This window comes from Myxocyprinus asiaticus, chromosome 20 (genome assembly GCF_019703515.2).
Source record: "Myxocyprinus asiaticus isolate MX2 ecotype Aquarium Trade chromosome 20, UBuf_Myxa_2, whole genome shotgun sequence".
Classification (NCBI taxonomy): Eukaryota; Metazoa; Chordata; class Actinopteri; order Cypriniformes; family Catostomidae; genus Myxocyprinus; species Myxocyprinus asiaticus.
In genome coordinates this window covers 37,277,417-37,296,866 of record NC_059363.1, presented here as the reverse complement: position 1 = coordinate 37,296,866, position 19,450 = coordinate 37,277,417, and the positions used below count along the sequence as shown (strand labels likewise).

General features: G+C 35.9%; 1 protein-coding gene across 4 annotated transcripts in view; it reads left to right on the top strand.

Moving 5' to 3' along the window:
* Positions 1-647: 647 nt before the first annotated feature.
* Positions 648-19,450, top strand: part of LOC127411218 (CAP-Gly domain-containing linker protein 4-like) — a 99,938-nt gene continuing 81,135 nt past the window's right edge. For all 4 annotated transcript variants that reach the window (XM_051646619.1, XM_051646620.1, XM_051646618.1 and 1 more), the window contains exons 1-2: positions 648-761; positions 14,925-15,071. In XM_051646619.1, coding sequence (XP_051502579.1) covers positions 14,939-15,071 — 133 coding nt within the window. In that variant the 5' untranslated portion in view covers positions 648-761; positions 14,925-14,938. The remainder of the gene's footprint in view (positions 762-14,924; positions 15,072-19,450) is intronic.

The window sequence follows — 19,450 nt, the reverse complement described above, 5'->3', positions numbered from 1 at the left end:
TCAACAATACGTCTGCTGGTCTGCTTAAAACCGAAATTGAAAAGAAAAGAGACATCTAAAGCCCTATATGGATGGAATTAATTTTATAAGGAGTAATATTCAAAACCCTTACTTAATTGTCTTTGTCTTTAAATGTCTTTATTAAAATAAATGAATAAAAAAAGTCTTGCAGTGTAAAGATATAATTAACAAGTATTAATATAACATAAATATTACAATTATAAATAAATCACAGCGCTTCAGTTCTGCATTCACTGCTGCCCAAAAATCTTTAACAATATTACAAAAAATAAAGAAATAAATTAATAAGTCAGGAAGTACAAGCATCATTAATGTCAGGATATTTTTTTATACAATAAACATAAACATATAATTTGTATAATTATAAACATTAAACATGATACAATAATGTACAAAATAATTTTAGCATATAAAGAAAACAAAATAAATTAAAAAAAATATGCCAGGGAGGTTTATTAATACTGCTTAAAAAATACAATACATATACGTATATTTAAATAAATAAATAACACTCTGCTTAGCTCTCAAATATCTACAGTTGTAATAGCCTTTTAATCCAAAGTCTCTTATCATTATTGTTATGTTTTCTCTTCCCATGCGCTGAATGACGTGTATGTGTTACGTCACGATGACGGAAGTGAATGAAAGCAACACTAAGCTAAAACCAGAGCAAAACACGAAAAAATGAAGCTGGCGATCCAACAACAGGAAGTGCGGGTTTTTGTTTCATGAAGTGACAGGTATTTATCGCAATTGTCAGCATGTTCGACAACTGAAACATTATTCGACCCTCTAATGTTTGTGTTTGCTCAGTATTTGATGCAAACGCTGTGTTAGATGATACCTGATCTACTTTAAGCTGTTGCAGTACTTGTACGCGTGACTTTAGTGATGCTTTATTTTGTACATGGTGGTGTCGGATAAATGAAAGAAATTACGTTCTTACGATAAAAAAATAAAAAAAAAAATAAAAAGATGGTCACTATTCAGTAATGAATTTGGTTCTCAGACTCGGCTGATCCAGTGCTTATGGGCATCTGTGTGTTATGTAATAAGGTATTATTCGGATCTCATGTGTGCTACTTTTACAAAGGTCAGAGCAAACACATAATATGAAGATTTGACAATAAAGTGCCACATTATTAAAGTGTAGTGTTTATTTGGTAGTACAGTTTGGTTGCACAGGTAAGCAATGTGACAGACTGCATCAGCTGTCAAAGAACCCTTACAAAAAAGTACTGTGTACCAGTGATGGCATCATACATGTCTAAAAATATTAATGCATTTGGATTATGTGTAGTAATAGAATAATTAATCGGCTGCCATCTGGGCATTCTGAGATTGTTGGCATTAATGTTAACCATGCCTGCTTGGCCTACAGAACAGAAGTGGGTATTCAGCTAAAGTCAAATGGCCTAGCTGATCAGATCAACAAACACAGTTTATATGGTCAAGGTTCATCTCTAGAAACAACGTCTCACTTAATACGTATTAAGCACTATAGTCTTGTCTAACAGTGAAATATGTTGATCTTGTCTTTGTGCAGCAGTCTATTTTTATGTCTAATGTCTTAACTACATTTGGTTTGTCTTTTTTGGCCACTATGACGTTGCTGTCTTTGTTATTTAAACCTGATCTATCAGAATAGTGTTTATTCATTCTGGAGTATGTTTGTCCAGTCTGTACTGTACCTTTTTGCTGTTCAAACACACCTTTGTTTCAGTCTCTCTTGTTTGTGATATGTAATGAAATGTGATATGTTGTTTAAGCAATCCTATTTCAATAGTCTTATGATATCACATATAATATTTAAGTGTTTTGGCTATACTTTCAAAACAGTGTAGGCTATATTTTAATATTATTCCTGTGCAATTCCTTGCCCCTTATACTTCCATTGTATGTGCATTACTGTAAACACAAGTAGAAATGATTGTCTGGGTAAATCGACAGCATGTCACTGATGCTTTTGATAACCTACAGCTTAAATTATATTGAACCTCAAATTTTCCTTTAAATGCACACACAAATGTGCAAACTTTATGCATGCTTGTATTCACATGTTTCTGCGTTTAACTTTAAGTGCAGCATCAGCTGCTGTTTCAAATCACAGTGGCATGGTTAAAATGTTCATGTAACTATAAGTAATTAATTACATAACTGTCATGTGAGGAATTAAACAAACCATCATATGTTACCTATTTCTCACTATCCTGAAATATTCATTTTGTTTTATCCAATTCCATATGTGGTCAAAAATAGTTTAGCATAGCGGTGTAATGATCCATCGATCCGGATTGATGCATCGATCAAATAACCAACGATGTCATCCATACAACATCAACACTGTAATGCCAGCCATTTCCGTACGCGTGATATTAATCTAGCTTTATTTCCATCCTCGTCACATATATCCAACTAATCGATAATTAAATAAATTGATTATTTCAGTTATCGATAATTATTCATTTTGTTTAGTTGATGCGAGCTCCGGTGACAGGTTAGCACAGAGATACTCACATGGGCGATTAAATCAGGCTTCCCTTGATATCATGGCACATGCGACCTTTTTGAACTGTACTTGAGAATTTTCTATTTTAAAGCACTATGGAGCAATTAAACCATGTCAAACGGCTCAACAGTCCCGACACTCTGAACAGCGCTGACAAGGGAAAGAGAAAACATCTGCCCTGCACCAGCATCAATTACAAGACTTTTCACATCAACACCCTTACTAACATTTATCAGAGTAAACTGTAACAGAATTTTTTTCTTTTTTTTTTATGCAACTGGAAATTGTAGGCAAGAAAAAACACAGAACACTTTTTTCTGTATTATTTTTTCAACAACTGAAGTACCTTATTTTGTTGTGGATGTCCCAGTGTTGATACTGGATTTGCACTTTTCAGAAAGATCAATAAAATATAAATGTACTAAATGTAATTGTGTAAGATAATATTGTTATATCAATCACAGGCCCCTGAATCAAATTTAACTGAAATTGCATCATGGCAGACTTTGAGGTATCGGCAAACATCGAAACACTGGCTAAGAGAATCGATACAATCGTAGGGTTGCTCCGAAACCAAAATTTTGGCTTCGGTACAATACCAGCCCTAGTACCTCGGTATCAATACTAACTCGATACTTAGGCAACAAGTAAAAAACCAGCTGATTTTTGATGAAATTACACAGAAAGTTACTTGTCTAAAAGAACTGCATAAAATCTTACAGATATAAATTATGTCTCTTCTGTTTTAATTTTTCTGGATTCCATGTTAAATATTTTAATTAAATTAAAGGCTGCCATGGCTGAATCACAACATGCTGATATTCAGAACACTTGCTTTTGTGATATTGATTACAGATAGTAACACTAATAATATAACCATTTAATATTATGTTATTGTTACTATGGGTATTATTGCGACTGCTTTGAATATTACTCTTTTATACAGTAGTAATATTTTTCTGTCGTAATGTCTTCAATTTCACACATCCAATTAAATAAAGCTTTCATTTCAGCAGGACTTTTATTTTGAAAGATCTTTGAAGTTCTTCTTGTTCGTGAAGGGTTCATTATATCAAACTTCCTGGGACTCGCCAGCTGAAATCTCTGAGCTGCAATGGAGAAAGAGTTTATTTGAGAGTTCATAGCCGTTTATACACTCAACACACTGATCTGTGACTCTGCAGATGGATAATATTGGACACGCTGCATGAAAATCAAGCATTAGTAGTGTAATAGCGAGGCATGGCATGGAAGTGTTCTGCGGCTGCTATTGGGTATCTGTCCTTGAATAAAGTGTAACATGCGAGTAAGGACAAGCCGGTGGAGTTTCTGGTGCCCCCCTAGGGTAAGAAGGTGCTCCCCTTGGGAGTGCGTAATATGTGTATATGGAGTGGTGGTACTGGTCACTGTACAGTCTTGGAACAAGGACTGCATCAACTAAACTAAATGAATAATTATCGATAACTGAAATCATCAACAATTAATTTAATTATCGATTAGTTGGATATATATGACGAGCAAAAAGCCTGGTGAAAAGTGTGTTCCATGATAACTCACTTGAAAAATGTTCAAGTCAAGTTGAAGTGGAAAAAACAGGACCCACATTGTCCACTGCATGAGAGCACTTTATAAGCACTTCAAAGAAGATCATAATAAGCATTCAGTTTCATGTGGAGCATTTGCTGCTCCAGGTGCACTGACAGAATGCATGTGCTGTTTGATGCGCTGAAGAGTTGTTTCTCTCCAGTGCATAACTTACATTTTACAGCTATTTTCTATGTTTTAAAATGTGTACATGTTATGTATTCAAAATCAGTTGTGTATTACCACGTATTTTACGTATTGCGTGTTTGTTTTTACCACATGTAAGTCTCCGTTAAACTTCACTGATGTTGGGCCTCATGTATTAAGATAGAAGACAAAGGCAGGCCTAATACAATCGTAAAAACCTAACTCAAGCCCCCACCTTCCAAGTCGTAAATCTAACTGATAAAAATCGCGCCAAAATCAAACAAAGGGAGTCCAAAACACTACAAATCCATGAAGCCTTGCTCACTAAAGGATCGAACTCTCAACTCCTATTGGATGAGGCACACAACAGAACGTCCCTCAAACCATGACATCATCAGGAGTTGAAATACCTCTGAAATGTTTTCGTGAATTCGCTTCCAGCGACTTTGTTTGCAGTGTGAAGACGCAGCTCTTTGCTGCTCTCAGATGCAACCTCGTGGCACAAGGAAGTAACGTCCAACTTGAAACTGTGGCCATACAATCTCCATCTCGCTGGACGAGTTGAGATTACTCTGTGTTCAACCGAACACTCTAACGGATCCGAAGGAGACCGCCGAGCAATTCGCATCTACATCCGTTTGCCTACAGAAGTGAAGAGATTAAAGATTTCTCTTCCATCTTCAATCAAGTCGACATTTCTGAGTTCTCCGCCAGCCCGCAGAGAATCAACAGCCGTACCGCCCACCGACAGAGCAAGGAAACGGCCTCCCGTCATCACCCGAGCCTCAAGGAACCGGGTCAAAGTTAAAGGACGGAGGAAAACACATTCTACCTGTGTCTTCATGCGATTCAAGTAAGAGGTTTACGTCTGGGCAGAGATAGAATATTATAGTGTGTTATTCTTGTGTTTCAAGGTTTTTTGCTTGTACAGTTTACGGACCGCCATGTCCGCTCATTATTAATACTCAGGGTATTAATTATCACAAATTTGTTTTGCTGTATTGTGGTCCAACCAAATTGGATTGTTGTGCAATTTCGCCATCGCGGGTGAGACAGCAACTGAGTTCATCCATTAAAGAGTCAAATAACGCGGGACTGTTTACGAGCCATCCACCGGGTCTCTGAGTGATAAACTGACAGCTGTTTTCTCTCCCACTATCGTGAAATCGGCTTTAGGGCTGTCACTTCTCTCTCTCTCTCTCTCTTACTAACCACACACACACACACACCTTATGTGTTATAGGATTATTTTTATTTCCATATCTAATCATATCACTGTTTAGTTTGTAGTTGTAAGTCGGAAGTTTATTGACTGCATTGTATTAATTATTAATTGATATTACTGCATAAATAAACTTTTGTTTATATTACAAAGAGAAGTGTTTTGGTTTGTTTTGCATTTGCCTGTGTCATGCTGACGGGATGTCAGTGCTCGGATTCAAACCTTCATTCATTGTTTTTTTTCCCGAAAATTGATATTCTTCGGATGTCGATTTTCCTAAGAAAACAATCTAATATTGAGACTGTTTGACTATTTGGTTATTAGTCCCTGATTCCAGGGTGGTGCCCCGTCAATGTTAATCCTTATTAATATTCTATTGATTTTTGATAATTGATAATTATCTTTGATGATTGAATTTGAATGATCAATAAGCTAGTATTAATTTTAATTAATGTTTCATCGATGTTAACAATTAACGATTATTTTTGATAATTGTTGATGTAAAGGATTTAAAAAAAGCTAACATTGATTCTCATCAATGTTCTTTTGATTTTAATAATTAATAACTATCTTTGATAATTATTAATTATTGCTAATAACCAAACTTGCTCCTAAACGTAGCGCACTACATTTACTGGAGCCCCATATGAGGTTTTAATGAGTTCAATTCAATTGATTAATTTAAATATTCATTAATAACTACAGAAATGATTATTAATTATTTCTGATAGTAACACTGATCTAAACAACCAGTAAAGCCCTACACTGAGCAAGCGAGCAGTGGAGAAAGGGAGTGCAATAATTTTGATTAAACAGTGCTTTGCTTTTAGTAATCGTGGACATCATGCCAGGATTTCAGTTTCAATGTAATGAATTGTGCAGCTTTCATGGATATTACACTTTTGGCTCAGTGGTCAAAGTGTGTCAGTTTTTAAAGTGCTTTCGTTGATATTTCCTCATCATGCGAGCACATGTAAAACAATGAGCACTGGGATGGGACTTTTAAGCGTGAGAGTGAATTTGCACTGCGTTTACAGATTACTGTACTATATTAAACTGTATCTAATGCTAAATGTAATGTATAATAATGCTGTAAATTTATACCTTAGCAAACATTATTTTACTGGATAAGCATGCACATATTTTTGAAAATAATAGTTTAGAAACATGAAATCAGTAACAATACTATTTTAAAACCTACAACATTCATTTAAAATACTTAAAATGTATGTAATCAGTGACAGTGTACAATAGGGCTGTCACATAAAAATTCGAAATTCAAATATTTGTTGAATTTAAGAAAAAAACGCACATTCGAATGCTGAAACTGTGCATTCGAATTTTGGATGTTTGCCAAGCACTGACGATGACTTCAGATCGATCGCTAAAAAAGGCTAGACACAATGCAACAAATACAGTTTAACAGAAAGCAGGTGCCTCAATATGCTTTTTAAAGTTCTTTTTAATTAGACACAGCATCGAAAAAACAGCGCTCCTTCACGAGACGCTGAATAATAAAAAACAAAGCGAAACAAAGACGTTTGTCTAGCGAGTGTTTACATAGAAAAATAAATGGATGGTTGCAAAAGCATTTAGTGTGAACAGCCCTTTACAGTTGGTGGCCATTGCGTCTTGCTCTCTTATAAATGCATTTCTCCGATTAAGCAATGAGTTTTTTAAATGCTTTGTCAGGAAAGATGTTGAACTTGGAAATTTGTGTCTCAAGATCCTTGCGTTCGGTTCCATTCTGTTGTGTTCCGTCTGTTAGAACAACCCCTGGAGTTGCTTCACCATCGAGTTCAGCCGAATTACCACTGCTATCTGGGGATATTGCTACCCTACATACAACTGTACTGAATAATAAACAATGTGGTATTTTGCTGTTATTATGAAGCTTGAGACTGAGGTAGTGTATATACTGTGGCATCAGTGCAATGTAACGCCATGTGAACTGCCTGTTGAAGTGTCTACCCCCCTCATTTTACTTTTGACTTAACATTTGAAAATATGGACCGCATAAAACGTTTTATTTATTTATTTTATGCACATTAGTTGAAAATGGAATGCTCTTTTTTTAACAGCCAGGAATGTACTTTGCAATCATATAACAGTGCTGTATGGTTTATGTATTCAATGTGCCCTCTTGTGGACCAAGGACTTTAAAATTTGAATATTATTCGAATTTTGAAAATATTTAAGGTAAAAATTTGAATTTAGTTTCTCTGCCCAATTGACATCCCTAGTGTACAAGCATATATTTCCAGCATAATTATGCATTTTTCAGCAGGGCAGAATGATTAATATTTCTATTTTGGTGTGACCATTGCCCTCTGTTGGGCTGATTTTTTGAAAATATGACTGATCATTTTTTTGTCCCACTCCATCCCTTATTGGTTATAATTCAATGAACAGGACTTTTTGTTAAGTTTTATAAGTAAAGGAACTGTTTTGGATATGTCCTGAAAGTAATAATAATAATACATTTAAACTTATCTTTTCATGATTCAGGCTTTGTTCAAAATTTTGTGAGTATAGAATTGTGAATTAGGTACCGTGAATCAAATCTAAATCCTTATGCCCTTTTATCGTTTCTGTAAAAAAAAAAAAAAAAAAAATATATATATATATATATATATATATATATATATATATATATATATATATATATATATATATATATATATATTTTAATAAAATAAAGGATTTTATTATTATTTATTATTTTATTTTTATTAAAATTTCATTTTTACAGATTAATCACAGAAATACTCAAAGATTAATCAATTATAAAAATAATCTTTAGCTGCAGCCCTTCTGGAAACATTAGTAAATAGGCTTATATTTTTATACACACTCTGGGATGAAGGGGTTAGAGATATGCAAGAATGGTTGTGGAAAACTTTCAAAAAACTAAAGCTAATGGTCTAGATTAAGGCACACTTTCCAGAATAGTCACCCTTGGGTTTGTTTGCCTAAATAATCTTTGCATGTTGAAATAATTATAATAATTGTAAAAAATACGATGCATTTGGAAAATTAAAGGTGCTATATGTAATATTTTTACTGTACTAAATCATAAAATGACCATAATATGTCATTAGAGAATTAGGAAACATGCTAAGTTGAAATACTGGCTTCTCCGATAACAATGCTACAGCCAGTATATTCTACTTTGAAGTTTCCATTCCAGGCCAGAATTTCTGTTTATGTTTTGGCTTGTGTGATCCCGCCCACTGCCCACTCACCAATAGTATTTCAACACTGCCGGGTTGCCAGATTTGACCAAGTTTGCAGGCAAACAACACTGCGTGCTGCAGCCATGGAAGCCAGCAAACAAACTGGATCGGAGATAACAGATTCCACCTGACCAAAAAAGCCTCGCCATCCATCTAAAAACCACCATGACCAGAGGCCTAGTAAAACAAGGATAAATATTGGAGACATTTTTAGTTTCGCTCATTCCTGTTGCGTGTCCTCATTCTGGCAACTCGCATGAGCTTCGAGTCTGGGGCGGAGCAGACAACTCTCCAATATTTTGAATTTGGACTACAGTACCCATTTCAAACACTTGTTGTCAATCTTACATATAGCACCTTTAAGTTTTAGAAAAATGACCTAAATAATGATTTTGTAAATTTGATTTTCCAATTGTCTGTAACTCATCTGTAGGCTATTATTTCCCGAAAAGTCCACGAAAGTTTGCGTTAGACTACAGGCTAATGAGGATTGACACATTTAACCTACTCTATGTCCTACCATTCCTCTGTGTTTCATAGATGCTGGATCTTAGTTTCAAATGGGGATGTGTTCTCCCTGATTTTAATCCCGTGCAAATTGGTTAGGGCAGAAATTTTTCCGGACTTCCCACAATGATAAAGGTTATAGTGTCTTTTACCTACTATAAAACGCCTGGTAAAAATAACCCCTGGTTACAGTATAATCATGTAAAACTGCACTGTCCAGCCTGTTATTGTTTCTCAAGTTTTTCAAGTGTTTGAAGTGAATGTTGACTAAGAGAAGACACCAGAAAATGTCAGACGTGCTTCACTTCAGATGATTTGCAGATAACGCTGGCTGTTGCGTTTGGACTGATGCATGTTTTTCTCAAGCATTGCTGTCAAGTGTTTATTTAGCCATACAAAAGAAACATTTTGTTTTGTTTTCGGTTAAGAAAATGAAAAAAGTATCCTACACAATCCCGTCATTTTGTCATATTGTTTGTTTCCTACTCCATAACAGATACTGTTTTTCTTTTATCAGACTTAATTATTAAGGAATCACTTTGATTATAGGAATATCTGAAGCCAAACCAGGCCAGTTTGTTTCCTAATCTCAAACATCATTTGAACGGGACATTTATTACAATATTACACATGACTGAAGGTCCAGACTCTTATTCTGCATTGTAGCCAACTTGCCCTTGTGTTTACCATAGTTAAGACCATGGATGGCTTCTTAGTGGTTTGTTAGGTAGTCTTTCTTAAAAATAATGGTTGAATTGTTCCGTAGCACTTTAAAATAGAAAATTCTCTTGTTGAGTTCAGATGGGTCGCATGGGATTTGTAATGCGCTATAATATATCGAGAGAAGCCCAGTTTAATCACACATGTAATCCACTCTGCGTGATCCTGTTACCGGAGCTTGCATATTGAGGGAATCCCGGTTGACACATGTGCACCTGCATGCTCCTGTACATACAGTTGTGCTCAAAAGTTTGCATACCCTTGGAGAATTGGTAATATATGTACCATTTTTAAAGAAAACATGAGTGAGCAGGCAAAACACATTTCTTTTATTTCTTATGGGATTCATATTCAAATGTAGGTTATAACAGAATGGCACAATCATAAAACAAAACATGGCAACAAAGAAGAAAATGAAATGACCCGTTCAAAAGTCTGCATACCCTTAGTTCTCAATACTGTGTATTGCCCCCTTTAGCATCAATGACAGCGTGCAGTCTTTTGTAATAGTTGTCTATGAGGCCCCAAATTCTTGCAGGTGGTATAGCTGCCCATTCGTCTTGGCAAAATGCCTCCAGGTCATGCAAAGGCTTTGGTCGTCTTGCATGAACCACACGTTTGAGATCTCCCCAGAGTGGCTCGATGATATTAAGGTCAGGAGACTGTGATGGCCACCTTTTTCTGCTGTAACCACTGGAGGGTCAACTTGGCCTTGTGCTTAGGGTCATTGTCATGCTGGAAAGTCCAAGAGCGTCCCATGTGCAGCTTTCGTGCAGAAGAATGCAAATTGTCTGCCAGTATTTTCTGATAATATGCTGCATTCATCTTGCCATCAATTTTCACAAGATTCCCCGTGCCTTTAGAGCTCACACACTCCCAAAACATCAGTGAGCCACCACAATACTTCACAGTGGGGATGGTATTCTTTTCACTATAGGCCTTGTTGACCCCTCTCCAAACATAGCGCTTATGGTTGTGACCATAAAACTCTATTTTGGTCACGTCACTCCAAATTACAGTGTGCCAGAAGCTGTGAGGCGTGTCAAGGTGTTGTCGGGCATATTGTAACCGGGCTTTTTTGTGGCATTGGCACAGTAATGGCTTCTTTCTGGCAACTCAACCATGCAGCTCATTTTTGTTCAAGTATCGTCGTATTGTGCTCCTTGAAACAACCACACCGTCTTTTTCCAGAGCAGCCTGTATTTCTCCTAAGATTACCTGTGGGTTTTTCTTTGTATCCTGAACAATTCTTCTGGCAGTTGTGGCTGAAATCTTTCTTGGTCTACCTGACCTTGGCTTGGTATCAAGAGATCCCCGAATTTTCCACTTCTTAATAAGTGATTGAACAGTACTGACTGGCATTTTCAAGGCTTTGGATATCTTTTTATATCTTTTTTCATCTTTATAAAGTTCCATTACCTTATTATGCAGGTCTTTTGACAGTTCTTTTCTGCTCCCCATGGCTCAGTATCAAGCCTGCTCAGTGCATCCACATGAGAGCTAACAAACTCATTGACTATTTATACACAGACACTAATTGTAATTTAAAAAGCCACAGGTGTGGGAAATGAACCTTTAATTGCCATTTAAACCTGTGTGTGTCCCCTTGTGTGTCTGTAACAAGGCCAAACATTCAAGGGTATGTCAACTTTTGATCTGGGCCATTTGGATGATTTCTGTTATCATTATGATTTAAAAAGGAGCCAAACAACTATGTGATAATAAATGGCTTCATATGATCACTATCCTTAAATAAAAGACAGTTTTTTTGCATGATCAGTCATATTTTCAAAATCAATGCCAAAATTTCACAATTTCTGCCAGGGAATGCAAACTTTTGAGCACAACTGTAGTAGTAAGATAGAGACGAGCGCATCACTTGTGCTAGAGATTCTCTGTGGATCGCGCGACATGCACACAATACCAGTCTTCAGTCACCCCACGCATATCTGCGTTCCACATGAGGAGCATATTTAGTGCTTAAAAAGCCATAAAAGCAACATGAATATCATAAAATTTGCTTCGGTTGCCCGAAATTTTATTTCGTAATTTTATGTAAGAATTTTATTAAAATTTTCAATGCAGGATAAACGCTGCATATTTTGCAAAAGAGATTTGTAGACTATAAAAAGTCATAGATGATGTTGTAGATGATTGACATGCCTAGTTACATGCTTACAGAGGTTTTAACATGTCAAGAACATCTTGACTAACGATGCTCATTATTGTACGATGGTTTTTGCAGTTTCCCAAACCAGCATGTATATCGCTTGTTATAAATTAGAACATAAGTGCTTCATTAGGGGAGCTGTCCGGTCCAAAGGTGCTGAAACTTTGGCCAATATGGTAAGGAGTTTGTCTTCTCAAAATTAAATTATGTGCAAATACTGACAAACATGGAAGTTGTTTTAACCTTGTTGAGGCATCGAAATGTATTAACTATTACAGAATTTAATGGAAAAAAAAGAGAAAGAAAACAAACCTGGGTACATTACGTTTATTCGTTTTAAATTAAAAAAAAGAATTTTGTTTTATCATTTCAAAAGAAATAGGCAAAAATAAAACAAAAAACAAAAAAAGGCTTGTTTTTTTATTCATATTGTTTAAAAAATGAAGAAGCAAGAAATTAGCTTATTTCTCATGTTTATTGCTCATGGATATACAATTAATATACAGCTTGAATATTTGATTTGCAAATGTGGTTGGGTCTGAAATGCATCATCTGTCCTGCCTCAATCAAATCCATCAGAATAAGAGTTAAACACGATACACCTCTGCAACTCTGGTAACCATGGTATAAGCAGAATAATTGACTCCAGCCATTGAATTATTGAAAAATATTGCACACCCAAGGTGTAACATTACAACCTCGGGGTGTGCATTATTTTTCTGTAATTCAGTGGTCCGTCATCAATTATTTCTTATGTATATACACACACACACAGTATATGCAGTATATTGTGGCGGAGCCACTCGCCCCTCCCTCTAGTTATTGTCGCCCCACCTCTGAGGGCCGTTTTTCAGCCAGGCTGACAACAGGAGTGGACAAGACAGAGGAGAGGTGCGATTTTAAAGCATTGATGTGGCAGCGAATGATGAGGTGCATCCTATATATAAGGATGTGAATAGAGCATCATCACTGCTGCTATAAAAACGCAGAGCATGCCTCTCCTCTGGGAGCCGGCTTCTGTCTCATTGTGTGCACACACTGTCATCCTCGCAGGTTCTGGAATGGAGCCGGGGAGGGTGTTGGTTGAGTTAGATGTGCCCCCCGACCCTCTCCCCGGAAACCCTCGGCATGAGTTAGATGTGTAGCTGGGGATGACAGCACATGTTGCAGTTGACTGGCTAGGAAGCCGGGCCACCTTGCCCTCACACTTGCTGCATCTGTATATGTATATACAGTACTGTGCAAAAGTTTTAGGCACTTGTGAAGAATTTTGCATAGTGAGGATGTCTTCAAAAATAATGCCAAAAATAGTTTTAATTTATCAATTAATATCATACAAAATCCAGTAAACATAAAAAAGCTAAATCAATATTTGGTGTGACCACCTTTGCCTTAAAAACAGCACCAATTCTCCTATGTACACCTGGACACAGTTTTTCTTGGTTCTTGGCGGATAGGATGTACCAAGCTTCTTGGAGAATTCACCACAGTTCTTCTATCTATTTAGGCTGTCTCAATTGCTTCTGTCTCTTCATGTAACCCAGACTGACTTGATGTTCAGTGGGGGGCTCTGTGGGGGCAATGCCATCTCTTGTAGAGCGCCCTGTTCTTCTACTCTAATCTTTTCTATTTGCAAAAGTAATGTTTGGGAGTCTAAAATGTATTTTTCCTATTGACACACTAAAGCTGAAGATATAAATAACAATCTTAAGACAAATGTTTTTGTGAAACATCTTAAGTGCCTAAAACTTTTGCACAGTACTGTGTATATATATAAAATATATAAATATTCAATGTAGGGTTTTCCAGCTCAGGGTGGGTTCATGAGATTGTGATTGAAATGCCAATACCTTGTTAAATTACATAAAGATTTCTATAATTAAAATTACAACCACCTAAAAAGGACACAATGTGTGATCTTGTCATAATGGATTAAATTAGTTGTTTAAATTTATTCATAGATTTTTAAGTGTGACTGATGCATCCAAATACTTTCTGGTCCACTGCACACTAAAATATTTTAGGCAGAGGGTGCAAATAATGGTGATATTTACACCCCAGTGCAAAGAGTGGCAGGTACTATTTGCACCCATTTCCCGCAGACACCCTACAACAACCCCTACCCCTAAACTTTACCTTAACATTACCTTACAGTAGCCATATTTTCACAATGGTAATTTGTAGTAAAATTATAGTAACCACAAAATTAACCATGGATACTATATTACCAGCATATTACTGTAGTAACATCATGGCTAATTGCATTAAAACTATGGTTTGTGCCAAAAAACATGGTTACTACAATATTACTATAGATGCAATCTACACACAAGAGACGCTGAGCCACGGGAGTAAGAGGAAGGGAACAAGTGCCTCCGTATCAAACCCTTCTCTGCACTCCCCGACATTCATCGTTACCAAATCACTGCGATGAAGTAGTATTAAAGGAAAAATTAATAGTGGAAACAGGAAATCGGATGGTAAAAAAAGAAAAGAAAAAAAGTTGGACAAAAAGCGGAATAGAACCTGGGTCGCTAGGACAACACTACACATTCACACCATCTTTACACCCCACACCACTGCAGTGACACCTATTGTCTAGTTTGATGTATATTCCTGTGGTTTCACCAAATTATTGGTGTGCAAATAGCTGCACTGTGTGGCAGATGCTATTTATACCAGGGTGCAAATAGTCACCGAATCTTTTCTCCATTGTTCATGCAGTTGACTCATCCATAACGCAATATATTTTGAAATGCCTGTGTCTCAGTGTCTCAGAAAGCCTGACTAAAATATGTTTGTATTTAGGTGGTGAGGGAGAGATGACCAAGGAGGATGTACTTAGAGTGTCTTCAGAGGGAAACTCAGTCCTGGAGCTTTACAACATTATTACCAGAACCTCTGAGCGGCCAGTGATTCATCAGGTGTCGTCAGCACCCATGCCCTCAGACTGTGGTGAGCACATGAGTCTGGTGCACGTGTATGGAAAACATGATCACGCTTTATGAGAATTTGAAATATCCTTTCACTTTTTACTTGAATGTTTTGCCTCTGTGAACTTTCTCGTGCGAGCATTTAAACAGGTCACACAAAAAATCCTGACGATCCAGATACACTACCTGTCAAATGTTTACATAGACGCACATCCTCATTCTTTATATTATCCTAAAATAATTTAGATTGTTTTATAATAATAGTCATCAAACTATGAAATAACACAAATGGTGATGTTGATTTTTGTTGTGATTAACAAATCAAAACTATCCTATATTTTAGCTCCTTCAAAGTAGCCACCCTTTGCCTAAATTAGTGTTTCCCAAACTTTTTTCCTGGAACTAACCCACAGCACCAGCAACAACCCCTTCATCGACACAAAACCAAAAATTTGTACTGAAGGGTAAGATAATCACATTATCATCAATATCGTCATTTTTCTAATGAACAAAATTAATAGATGAAGTGATGACATTTATTCATAAATAAAACAAAAAACAAAAACAACTGGGCCATATGAGCTGTGAAACTCGCATTTAGAACAGATTAATGCTTTTCATTAAATTGGATCTCCTACATTTTTTTATAATTTCAAAAGATTAATTTTACAAATGTTATTATGATTTTATCATTTTGGTAATTTTGGTAGACTGTATATGTATGTGTGTACAGGATATCATATTGTTAGGTCTACATTATATCTTTATTGTTTACATGCATGATTTGTACTATTTACAATGATTTACATTTATATGTAGAATAAGTACTGTTTCTTTTGGGGCTGCAACCAACGAATATTTTGATAATCGACTAATCTAACGATTATTAGAATGATTATTCAACTATTCGGCGATTATTGCAACAATTAATCATTAGCTCTTAACCGACTATTCAGCTTGTGCCCGAATTAAAGGGTTGTATTAAATGTGCTTGCTAACAATACAGAGGACAAAATCATCTTTTAAAAATACCTCTAAATAACATTCAGTGAATTAAAGGGAAAAATACTTTTTATTAAGTTTAATTCAGTAAAAAAGTGTTTTTGTCATTTTCCATTTAAAATGGTCTAAAAATCCTTAAAACAAGATACATTTACTTGAGAAGCAAAATATAAGATATTTAGACTTGCTTTAAGAGAATGTATCATAAAAATAGGTGTATTTTGCATATAAGTGTATTTTTTCACTTTGTTATACTTTTGCAAGTGCAGTAAAGACAAAATATATTCAAGATCTGTTCTCTAAACGCAAGTCTAAATATCTTATATGCAGCTTCTCAGGTAAATGCGTCTTTTTTATTTTTTACGGATTTTTAGATATTTTAAAATATTTGTATTTTTAATATTAAATTCAACATTTTCAGATAACAATTTTTTTATTCTGCAGTCCAGCTGCTGAAGTAAATTAGTTTTTGATATTATTTTTGGAAAACAAGCCAAAACAAAAACAAATCAAAAACATATTTTGTTGCAGTGTTTAATGGGGCGAAGACTACCCTCTCTCACCTTTTTTTCTCTTCAATCCATCTTTATCTCACAAAAAAAAAAAAAAAACTCTCTCTTATTAATAAAGCTGCGTATTGCCCATTTTTTTTCACGATAAGAAATGCACAGTGACACATATATTATGATTCAATAAGTCGTGAGCCATCACGTTATAATCTAGCTGCATTTAGCGTGCATGCTTGAGGGATGAGCGTCCCCGCGACAGAGTGTGCCTCAGCTGGGTGCAGTTTCATTCTCTATCCCTTAGATCATGGGAATCTTCACGCAACTCATAGAAAAGGTGCTGACCACACAGAGAAATGACAGTTTCGGAGTTTGTAGTTATTTACATGACCTGCTTCCTTATTGTTTTAACTTTAATAAAGCTACAATGCATTCAATATAACTGCATTAAAGATGTAACGCCGGGGTGTTTCCATTAAAGACGATCGACACACAAGTTTTGCTTCAGCGGAGCGGCAGCTCCGGCTCCGGTTATTTCACAATGAGAGTGCTTCTGTATTTACTTCTTTCCTATTATTCCCTCAGACTTTGCAATCTACATCACCTGAAGCTGTTTGGTAGGTCTGGAGTGTGTCTGGACTCTGAGCTGTTTTCTTCCTTTTCTCAGTCAGGTGCAAGCTGCAGTGCTGCTCTCACGCGTCATCATGAGTTTCATATCTGATTTCATGTTATGTTAAACGAGATCAAACGACTATGCTACAATGACAATTTTTGTCGACAATTTTTAGATTGTTGATGTTGTCGATAACGTTGACTAATCGTTTCAGCCCTAGTCTCTTTAGGAATACCAGCAGTTCAGCGTTTTGTTTTCGTTGAGTGGATATTAGTGAGTTATGTTTTCTTTTTTGTTGGTTTTGATCAACAACTGACTGTAAAGAACAGAAAGGGTATTAAACATTAAACAACTGACATTGTCAATGACATATGGATTTTATGGCTCTCATCTTTGTACTCGCTTAAAACGGAACAATTCAATCTGAATTTTTACTCTCAGTACACAGTGAAAGGATCTCAATGACCATGTTTACATGCACTTAAAGGGACAGTTCATCCAAAAATGAAAATTGTTTCATCATTTACTCACCCTCATGCCACCCTTGATGTGTATGACTTTCTTTCTTCAGCATAACACAAATGAAGATTTTTGAAGAATATCTCAGGTCTGTAGGTCCATACAATGCAAGTGAATGGTGATTAGCACTTTAAAGTTAAAAAAAGCATAGGGAGCCGTATAAAAAGTAATCCATACGACTCCAGTGGCTTAATTAATGTCTTCTAAAGTGATAAGATTGCTTTGGGGGAAAAAGTCCTTTTACTATAATTGTTTACTTCCGTTTGCTCTACAATGTGTCTCCGTGAGGGGAATCAGTTCACGCTGCCTCTCGCATGACGTAAGCGCGTTGGCATGTTCTTGCGAGAACTGGTGCGATACAACCGGAAGTGCAGCTCGATTTATTTACAAGAGAACGCTGTTCACAAGCTTCATTTGTTTTGCTTTCATTTGGACATGCCAGTGCGCTTACATCACACGAGAGGCAGCGTGAACTGATTCCCCTCATGGACACGCATTGGACAATGACCGAAAGTAAACAATTATAGTGAAAAGGACTTATATTGATCTGTTTCTCCCCCAAAGCAATCGTATCACATTAGAAGACATTAATTTAACCACTGGAGTCGTATCCACCCAGCAACACCTATTGTCTAGTTCAGGGGTATTCAGTTAAAGTTCCAAGAGGTCCGGTCTCTACATTTCCTTCCCAGCAAAGTTCTGGACAATAACTTACATGGTATCAGTAGTCAGTATACTGTAGCTATGAAATGATAAGGAATGCTTAATCAATTTTATGAAATGGTTATTATAAATGTAAAAGTTGGCAGCAATAGTACTTTGTAAAAGAAAAAATCATAAATTCAAAACAGTCTCTTCAAAATTAGGCAAGGATTATGACATTGGGGCCCCAGAGACAAAGCCAAAGTAGTGGGGTTTGGGGAATATTCTGCCAAAAGATTAAAATATTTCAATTAGTTCATCAACCGAGTGCACTTTGATATGAATATTAAAAGTTAAAATCAACTGTTTGTTTTAAAGCTGAATGATAGCAGTCCAGTATTTGTGTTTGAATATTTTTAGATACCTAAGGGGCATAGAAGGCCTTGTGACTAAAAAAGATACATTATGGGGGTTCAGGTGTACCAACCAAGAGAAAATGTGGAAAATGTAAAAGTCTGAATGGACCGGTTTTATATTTTCCTTAAAGTGAAAATCTACCATCTAACATGCTTATGAGAACTCCAATATACTACTAGTAATATCAAATTTCTGTTTGTTTTTCCTTACCATCTATGCCAGAGATGATGACATCTTTGAATAATTTTCACAAAAATAATCTGTTTGTGAAAGACTTAAAACATGCTGAATAATAAAGGCAATTTTAGATGAAAAAAAAAAAAAAAACATAATTGTTTAAAGGCGCTCTGGAAGCATGTTGTCCTGTCACAAACCTGGTTAAACTGAATGGTCGGATTCATTTCAGACACATGAAGTTCACTTTGCTTCATTTTTGTTTTCTGCAGTGTGTTTTAACAAAAGATGCCAGTATATACAGGTGCATCTCAATAAATTAGAATGTCGTGGAAAAGTTCATTTATTTCAGTAATTCAACTCAAATTGTGAAACTCGTGTATTAAATAAATTCAGTGCACACAGACTGAAGTAGTTTAAGTCTTTGGTTCTTTTAATTGTGATGATTTTGGCTCACATTTAACAAAAACCCACCAATTCACTATCTCGAAAAATTAGAATATGGTGACATGCCAATCAGCTAATCAA